This window comes from Diaphorina citri, unplaced genomic scaffold (assembly GCF_000475195.1).
Source record: "Diaphorina citri unplaced genomic scaffold, Diaci psyllid genome assembly version 1.1 scaffold1114, whole genome shotgun sequence".
Lineage (NCBI taxonomy): Eukaryota > Metazoa > Arthropoda > Insecta > Hemiptera > Psyllidae > Diaphorina > Diaphorina citri.
The window spans coordinates 7,723-17,567 of NW_007378543.1; the positions used below are offsets into that span (position 1 = coordinate 7,723).

A 9,845-nucleotide genomic window follows, 5' to 3' on the forward strand; every position below is an offset into this window, starting at 1 on the left:
TGAAAAGTGATAGTACGGTGCTGAACGGGGACTTGAAATTCGCTGGCAACCAATTCTGACGGAATGAAAACTCACTCTGCTTTACGAATTCAGGTAAGTACCTTATGCCTTGAGAAAAGTGTCTATAGTATTCTTATACCCTTGGGTGGAAAGCTGGAAAGTAACCAGGGTAACCCACTGATTGAAGGTCGTACCGGAACTGCTGGCTTTGTCCTATACCTCTCTTTCTTCTCGCTTTCGATTTCGGGACGATAAGGACCTTCGTTGTTACACTTGTTACACGATTTTAAAAAAAAAAAAAAAAAAAAAAAAAAAAAAAAACATCAGGATTATCAGGAATAATAAATTATTTTATTAATTTGAATTATTCTGTGTTTCTATCAGCCGCAGACAAGGGTGCACCATATTGGATCATAGGGACTGACTACAACACGTATGCATCAGTCTGGGCATGCCAAGAAGTTCTGCGCATCAATACACGTAAGTAATAGGAACGCTAAATATTACTACTTACTTACCCATGAAAGTAATTACATAATATGTATTATTTACCAATGAAAACTTGTGTTAGCAATCAAGTAGACACCGAGATCTCCAAAACTTAACGAATCTAAAATTGCACAGAAAAATACAAAATAGGGTAAGTACAGGGTTTTATTCGTCAATTTGTCAGTCAAAATGGAATAAGTGTTATCTTTCTACACATACTTTATACATATGGTTCCCTGGGAATTTCAGTTGTCTCTTATTTACCAATGAAAACTTGTGTTGGCAATCAAGTAGACAGCGAGATCTCCAAAACTCGAATATAAAATTGAACAGAAAAATACAAAATAGGTAAGTACAGGGTTTTATTCGTAAATTTGTCAGTCAAAATGGAATAAGTGTTATCTTTCTACACATCCTTTATACATATGGTTCCCTGGGAATTTCAGTTGTCTGTGGTCGTGTACCTACTATAAACGAAACTATCTACCTTTAAGTATGGCTGTAGGTACTTTATACATATGGTTCCCTGGGAATTTCAGTTGTCTGTGGTCGTGTACCTACTATAAACGAAACTATCTACCTTTAAGTATGGCTGTCTGGTCGTGTACCTACTATAAACGAAACTATCTACCTTTAAGTATGGCTGTAGACCTTGAATCCTCTCTTCCCCGAATTTTCGTCTTCTTCAGCGGACAGTACACATCACAAGGGCCATCATCCAAGACCTGTACCAGAACATTACACCCGTACTCGTGTTGTTTGGGTTGAAATATTCTCCAACGATGAACCTATTCCACCAACTGCTACAATGTACCATTATGGTAAACTTGATCTTTGTAGCATTGTAGCTTTAGCACACTGCTTAAATGTGGTAGAGTTGAACTTTGTAGCACAATCATTGCATTGCACTTATTGTTTTGGCAGGATACTGCTTTCCCAGCTTTCATTGGCGATGATCACAAACAACGTGTCCTTAACGTACCTTTTTGTTAGTTTAGTTTTTCTGTTTAGACCTTTTTCAGCTGATTTTTACAGAGAAGGACGCTTTAGACAAACACTTAGGCCCTACTTGGACCTTTGGAAGCTTTTGGCCTGGGCAGCTTTCAAAAACTTCAAATATTTGCACACTTTTTTAGCTGCCTTTATAGCACAACTTCTCTCTTTTTCATGCAACTTTTTTTATTCACTTATAGCTGACAGAATGATGGCTTTTTTTATGTGTGGCATTACTGAAATTCACAGGTTGCAGGAGCAAGCTAACATTTGCATGATTGAAATTCTTAGTCTAATGTACATTTTACAAAGTGTTTGAATTTGAATCTTAAGTTTGTGTCTCATTGTCCCAAATTTTAGCGTTGGATAATGGACGAGAGATAACAATGGCGAGATCTACATGAACCAAATGTACATAATTATAGATGGAACCTACAATAATTCTGATGCCAAATAATCACTTACAATCTTCCATTATCGCCTTACTTGTCTCCTTTCAGAATACGGCTGGATTCTTACCCGCGAGCAGGTGCCATCCGAACAAACCCTGGAGAAGGCAAAGGAGGACTTCCGAGATGTACATGAACCAAAAATGTACATATGTATAGATGGAACCTACAATAATTTTGATGCCAAATAATCACTTACAATCTTCCATTATCGCCTTATACTTGTCTCCTTTCAGAATACGGCTGGATTCTTACCCGCGAGCAGGTGCCATCCGAACAAACCCTGGAGAAGGCAAAGGAGGACTTCAAAAAGAACAACTTGACTGTCCGATTTTTAACCAAGACGGAGCAGGCCACCTGTGTGAAAGCAGCAAGATTTGATGCAGCAGAATCAGTAGAAGCTTTGAACGAAGATTACAGCAACATTCCAGATCAAAACGTTTAGCGAATATGTCAGGAATAAAGCTGTGAAAAATCGCATATTTAGTTTACTTTAAAACGGTAAAAGAAGTACCTGTACCTAGGTGGCTAGGTGCACCACAATTCGTTTCCAGGGGACGGACATTTTATGTCCTTCCCTACTAACTGTATGAAAATTAAAATAAAGCTGTGAAAAATCGCATATTTACTTTACATTATAACGGTAAAAGAAATACCTGTACCTAGGTGGCTAGGTGCACCACAATTCGTTTCCAGGGGACGGACATTTTATGTCCTTCCCTACTAACTGTATGAAAATTAAATTCTTTGTAAGTCTGTGAGACAATTTTCAGCCTTCTCTCAGGATGATCTATTAATAAGATTAGTATTTATTAAATAAATATTGAGTACAATATACCTACCTACTTAACGACATGTTGTCTTTATTAGTCATCTGACTTCCAGAGTCATTCTCTTCCAGACTAAAGGACTCTTCTAAAACACTCGAAAATATTATGGAAAGGTAAAGCGGACATAAGTTAAGCCTGATAGAACGTCAGATGTTTAAAGGGCTTTGTGATACCCTAACTGGGATTAACAATGATTTATTTTATGACTGTACGCAACTAATTTTGCACAGGGCAACAAAAGTCATTATGTAGGTAGTTGTGTAATTATTCAATTAGAGGTGTGGACACATAAGTAAGTTAAGCCTGATAGACCGTCAGATGTAGGGCTTTGTGATACCCTAACTGGGATTAACAATGATTTACGACTGTACGCAACTAATTTTGCACAGGGCAACAAACAACAAACAAAAAAGCAACATTATGTAGGTAGTTATGACGTAGGTAATTATTCAACTAGAGATGTGGACATGGTGAGAATGAATTTTTGAAAATATTGTAATTTTTGCATCTCCACTAATATTGTCTCTATGGCTTGTGCAAGAGGACATAAGACCGTCAGATGTTTAAAGGGCTTTGTGATACCCGAACTGGGATTAACAATGATTTACGACTGTACGCAACTAATTTTGCACAGGGCAACAAAAGTCATTATGTAGGTAGTTGTGTAATTATTCAATTAGAGATGTGGACATGGTAAGAATGAATTTTTGAAAATATTGTAATTTTTGCATCTCCACTAATATTGTCTCTATGGCTTGTGAAAGATACAATAGAAAATTTTGCCTCTCCACTATTGCCATTGATGTGAGAGTTTGATAGTTTCCACTTTCCACTAAATTTCTTAGACTAGTACCTATGTTGGTAGGTAGGTACCTCCGTATTGTGACTAAAACTGATATGTACCTACCTATAACTTATACATATAATTATTATGATGTATTAAATGATACTTTTTGTGGACTATAAGTTTAGCACATTGCATACCTTCATATCAAGCTAGGCGTAACATAAATAATGAATTTTTAAATGAGAGAGAGAGAAGTACAATGTACCTACATACGAGTATTATTGGTGGATGTGCCAGAAATACCAAATTTTACAAATGGTTATTAATATTTTTCTTTTTTAGTGGATGTGTCAAAAGTAAGAAAACTGCTACTCAAGCAGTTGAAGATGTGAATGTTTCCCGAATCATAGTTCTTGGACTTTTGGTGCAAAGTACGAAAGTTTTACCCATCAAGTCGTACTCCTGAAAAATGTGAAGAAGACAAGTTAGTATCGTATCTCATCTCTTCGCTAAAGATTTAACTCCTGGGGTAAGAGAAGCTTTCAGTTTCACCTTTTACTCTCATCAAGGCAGTACCCAAGTATCCTACGAACGTTCTACTCCAACAATTCTTTGCCATTTCTAACATCCAGAGCACATAATTCAAGAGAAAGAAAGTCCGTTGTGGAATCATAATAGGTATGAAGAAATCGCACCTACGCTTTGCTTACACAGAAACCAGTTTACGAGATGAAGAGAAATGCTTAACTTTACTCTGGTTAGGTCCTTATTCTATCTCCTGTATAGGGTGTGTACTCGTATAGTTGATCTTAACAGCCGGGGTTAAGCATACCTACCATGTCTTATGGAAAGAGTTGTGGGTCTACAGAACCGGGGCTTAGCGATATCCGACATCAGGAATTATCTAGGATTAGATCCTGTCCGGGTCCGAAATTCGCTAGGATTATATTAGACTAGTGGTTGACCCGTCCTTTGTACGGGACCACCACACACACACAAATACACTCCCCCCACACACACCACACCCGGTCCTGGGTGCAAATTCCACCCTCCCTCGCAAGAAAAGGGGAAAGACATTTGTAGGTATGTACTTTTATTTCAAATATTTCGATCTAAGTGGGTACTTTTTGTGGTGTTTTCGGTAACTGAGTAGGTAGGTAGTAGGTACTTAATGAGAAATATTTTGTGGTTGTTTTTCTGTTCTAGTATTTGGGAGTCTGGTACGAACAGTAACTGAGTAGGTAGGTAGTAGGTACTTAATGAGAAATATTTTGTGGTTGTTTTTCTGTTCTAGTATTTGGGAGTCTGGTACGAACAGTACCGATATTTCACGGTTTTCCAGCCGGGACGAAAATGTACGGTAACGAATTACACCAGAAATGATGACGGAACCGTAGAAGTTTCCACGAGTCAGCAGAACAGATGGATGATTAACCATTCCTAATACTCACATTTTGATCTCATAATTATAATAAATACTGTCAAATAAGACTGGGCAGTCCCATTATGTGCCAAAGTAGGTACCGAATTGCAACAGCAGAGAGAAAATGTGATGAGAGATATCTCAATATTCTCAATAATAATTATAATTAAGTACCTATGTGTACTTACTACTGGATACCTGAGCGTCCTAAAAATTAAAATATCTACTAAAAATTTGGCCATGGCTGACCAGATCAGACGGAATTTATCTATGGGTTTTTTACTTATCTTAAGATCTGTTTGATTTAAGAGTGCAGATCAAATCTAAAAGAAATTAATATTTCTTAGAAGATAAAAGTTATGGCAAGTACTAATCTACTGCTCGTCAGTTCGTAGGTACAGTAATATCATACCCACCAAATTTAATATGACTTCTCTCATGACCGGGTTTGATTTGCATTTCAATTAAATCATAGTAATTAACGACGAATTACACCAGAAATGATGACGGAACTGTAGAAGTTTCCACGAGTCAGCAAAACAGATGGTAAGTTCTCTTCTAGAATTAAGATTGAGATTGACAATTTTTTTAGCGCATTGTATATATCTACTCTGAAGTTACAAGAAACCATAGACATTAAGTTGAAAAGATTAGCTCAGAGGTAGAAAGTTGGACTTGTAATCCGGAGAGATGTGGTTCGAGTCCCAGTAACGACATATTAGTCTCTGAAGTTACAAGGAAACCATAGACATTAAGTTGACAAGATTAGCTCAGAGGTAGAAAGTTGGACTTGTAATCCGGAGAGATGTGGTTCGAGTCCCAGTAACGACATATTAGTAGCGTTACCTATTTCGAGACGGACATTTTTGTAAAATATGAAGAGGAACTGAGTACTTACATTTTATTTTCAGGGTGAAAAGTGATAGTACGGTGAACGGGACTTTGAAATTCGCTGGAACCAATTTGACGGAAGGAAAACTCACTCTGTTTACGAATTCAGGTAAGTACCTATGCTTGAAATAGTGTTAATAATATTCTTATACCCTTGGGTGGAAAGCTGGAAAGTAACCAGATAACCACTGATTGAAGGTCGGTACCGGAACGGCTGGCTTTGTCCTATCCTCTCTTCTTTCTCACTTCGACTTCGGGACGATAAGACCTTCGTTGTTACACTTGTTATAATATATCAAATTAAAGGTCTTTTTACGAGGAAAACGAAAGTGGTAATGAAATAATACCTCAAATAATGTTAGAACACTTTAATAAATACAAATAAAAAAAAAATCTCTTGTACTCATACATATCTTACTTTATCGTCCAGAATTTGATCATTCAGTAATTATAAGCTGTCTCCACAAAGTCTTTGATTCTAATCCTGTTATCCAGCTCTTGTACTTATACATATCTTACTTTATCGTCCAGAATTTGATCATTCAGTAATTATAAGCTGTCTCCACAAAGTCTTTGATTCTGATCCTGTTATCCGCTCTTGTACTTATACATATCTTACTTTATCGGTCCAGAATTTGATCATTCAGTAATTATAAGCTGTCTCCACAAAGTCTTTGATTCTAATCCTGTTATCCACATCTACACCAGATTGGTCTATTATATCTTCAATGTCATAACGACTTAAAAGCTCTCCGCTGTTCATCAGAAGTCTCTTAACTTCAGCTACGGTCAAGAATCCATCGCCATCAGCATCAAAAGATTTGGCTAGATTAATCAAATCTTCATACGTAGGTTCCACCTTATAAGCTTTGATTGAAGCAGACAAAACCTGATCAAACCTCAGCTTGCCCTCCTTGTTAGGATCCAATTGGTTGAGAGTATCCTGTAGGAACTCGGCATTCGGATTAAGTCCTAGAAGTCTTAGCAGGAGTTCCAATCTGGCAGTTGGCACTGTTTGGGTGGTTATATCTTCAAGCAAGGAGAATGCTTCCCTGATATCAGAGATTTGTTGGTCTGATAAATCTTCATAATCGATTTCCTCTGCGACTGGGAAATCCATTCTTCAAATTCAAATCACTTTTTCTCCAATATTTTTCCGTAGATACTAAAGATAATTCATATAAAATTGTTACTTAATTGTGAAAAATGGATGGCTCTCTCTGTCAGGTCACAATCTAATGATTGGTTTGTATCAGCCGATGATTTGTTTGTCGGTTTTTTCCCCCTTTAAAGCGCTTTAACTCTACGGGCAGTAGGTCGTTCGCGCTGATATCCCTAGGTTAAAGTGAGGGTTTTGAAGTATAGGAATAGAGAATCAACCCCTTCAACATTGTCAAATAGGGAGGGTGGTGAGGGCAAAGAGGAGCGGTTTTTTTTCCCCCTTTAAAGCGCTTTAATTCTACGGGCAGTAGGTCGTTCGCGCTGATATCCCTAGGTTACATTAGGTTGAATAGATTGAGGGTTTTGAAGTAGGTATTATAGGAATAGAGAATCAACCCCTTCAACATTGTCAAATAGGGAGGGTGGTGAGGGCAAAGAGGAGCGGATGTGGGGATGTGTGAGGCAGACAAGGATGTGTTGGATGGAGAGGGTTAGCCGATGATTTGTTTGTCGGTTTTTTTCCCCCTTTAAAGCGCTTTAACTCTACGGGCAGTAGGTCGTTCGCGCTGATATCCCTAGGTTACATTAGGTTGAATAAAGTGAGGGTTTTGAAGTATAGGAATAGAGAATCAACCCCTTCAACATTGTCAAATAGGGAGGGTGGTGAGGGCAAAGAGGAGCGGATGTGGGCATGTGTGAGGCAGACAAGGATGTGTTGGATGGAGAGGGTTTCCCAACATTGGCACACAGGTTGAGGTTCACGGGTGAACAAATGTATATGGGTCAGTCGTGTGTGGCCAATCCTGAGCCTCGTGAGCATTACCTCCTCCATCCTGGTGCTCCTTTGGCTGGATGGCCACTCCTCGATTTTCGGTTTTATTCTCTTGAGTTTGTTGTTGGGAATATCGTCCCACGACCTCTCCCATTGGGTCTTGATTAGTTTGGCAATCCAAGGTTTAAAGTCTTGAGGTGTGCATATATTGAGGTGAGCAACATTGCCATAATCACGGGGGATAATAGATAAAGGATCTTTAGCTGCCTGGTCTACGGCCTCATTGCCGCGAATGCCGCAATGAGAGGGACACCACATCAGTTTGACATATTTCCCCACAGCTTTTATCACTCCATGCCGATGTTTGTCGGTTTTTTTTGGCTATTTTGAGTAAATTTATCTAGCGGACTGTAGGTACTCATTTCACTCCACTGAAATTTGGCACTCTAGGCAGTCTGGGCACTAGAAGAACTATGTAGGAACTATAGGTACCTGAGAATCTTATTTATTAATTAATTTTTATTAGAGTACGTCAATAAAATATTACTACACAGGTATTATACGGGTAGTTATTTGAACCTGATTGTTTCTATGCCTCAAATAATAAAATTATCTTCTCTTCAAATACCAGACTATATATAGGATGCTGTAATCCATCTTTATATGTTTACATTATTTACTGTTGAATTATCTACCAAATAATTATAGTCCTACACATACCACTTTGGATTAATCAGTAGGTATATCTTTACTTCGAATCAAAAAGACCTAGACGTGTATTTCATTAAACACAAAAATGCAAACATCTATTGCAGTTAAGTTATATGTTTGGGTGGTTGATACTTACATTTACGTATACAATCATACAAATTTATAGGTTTGGCCGTGGGTTAAATTAGTCTTTTCTGCCTTGGAAGCGCCTATATTACCTTGTTAGCCTTGATGGTATATTTCTAAATAGTGTGTGGTCCGCGATCTATTATGTTAGTTTCCTCTAAGGAAAGAAGAAATAACAAAATTATCTAAAATTATAATCAAACTCTTTTTTTTAAGACGAGTGAGTATAATTGACTAATTATCATTTAAAATAAACAAGCAAGCTCCGGATTCAATCAGGGGCATTTAGGGCAGTATTCTCCCATCATCTTCTGATACAATTTACATAAAAAGATCCATTTAGATATGAAAATGATAGTATCCTACCTACGTTAAGAGTTTTAAATATCTACACAATCTCCCTATTACCCTATTTGACTATGAGCTATAATATGTATCTAGCTACTGCTACATAATAACGATGCTTGACTCTTGAGCTTTCTATCGCCCTGGGGTGACAGTACGAGTAAATGTCCAGGACATTGCCCTCTTCGAATACCTACCTACCTACCTATGTCATTTCATTAAAATGACCTACCTATGTCATTTCAATTTGTCATGGCGTGGTGCAGTGGCGGTTATTGTTCTAATTCCCAATGTCAAAATATGTACCTGCACATAAAAGTTAAATTAGTCTTTTATGCCTTGGAAGCGCCTATATTACCTTGTTAGCCATGATGGTATATTTCTAAATAGTGTGTGGTCCGCGATCTATTATGTTTGTTTCCTCTAAGGAAAGAAGAAATAACAAAATTATCTAAAATTATAATCAAACTCTTTTTTTTTTTAAGACGAGTGAGTATAGGTAATTGACTAATTATCATTTAAAATAAACAAGCAAGCTCCGGATTCAATCAGGGGCATTTAGGGCAGTATTCTCCCATCATCTTCTGATAAGACGAGTGAGTATAATTGACTAATTATCATTTAAAATAAACAAGCAAGCTCTGGATTCAATCAGGGGCATTTAGGGCAGTATTCTCCCATCATCTTCTGAAACAATTTACATAAAAAGATCCATTTAGATATGAAAATGATAGTATCCTACCTACGTTAAGAGTTTTAAATATCTATACACAATCTCCCTATTACCCTATTTGACTATGAGCTATACTATGTATCTAGCTACTGCTACATAATAACAATGCTTGGCTCTTGAGCTTTCTATCGCCCT

The 9,845-nt window shown here is 37.5% G+C and overlaps 2 protein-coding genes and 1 long non-coding RNA gene across 3 annotated transcripts in view; 2 read left to right on the forward strand and 1 right to left on the reverse strand.

The window, feature by feature from the left end:
• Positions 1-4,992, forward strand: part of LOC113469523 (apolipoprotein D-like) — a 7,913-nt gene extending 2,921 nt beyond the window's left edge. The window contains exon 2 of the mRNA XM_026827302.1: positions 4,843-4,992. Within this exon, the coding sequence (XP_026683103.1) occupies positions 4,843-4,992 (150 nt within the window). The remainder of the gene's footprint in view (positions 1-4,842) is intronic.
• On the forward strand, positions 63-2,053 carry LOC103514273. Its single transcript, XR_541643.2, has 3 exons — positions 63-93; positions 385-480; positions 1,983-2,053. It is a non-coding gene; the product is annotated as an uncharacterized LOC103514273 (long non-coding RNA).
• A 1,473-nt stretch (positions 4,993-6,465) lies between the features above and the next one.
• On the reverse strand, positions 6,466-7,077 carry LOC103514274 (calmodulin-like). The gene has a single exon (XM_008479143.2). The coding sequence runs from the start codon at positions 6,980-6,982 to the stop codon at positions 6,506-6,508; it is 477 nt and encodes a 158-aa protein (XP_008477365.1). The 5' UTR covers positions 6,983-7,077; the 3' UTR covers positions 6,466-6,505.
• Positions 7,078-9,845: the final 2,768 nt, after the last annotated feature.

Bases quoted from the DNA above. Each gene is read 5' to 3' on its own strand.
- LOC103514274 (XM_008479143.2), bottom strand. From the start codon at position 6,982: ATGGATTTCCCAGTCGCAGAGGAAATCGATTATGAAGATTTATCAGAC.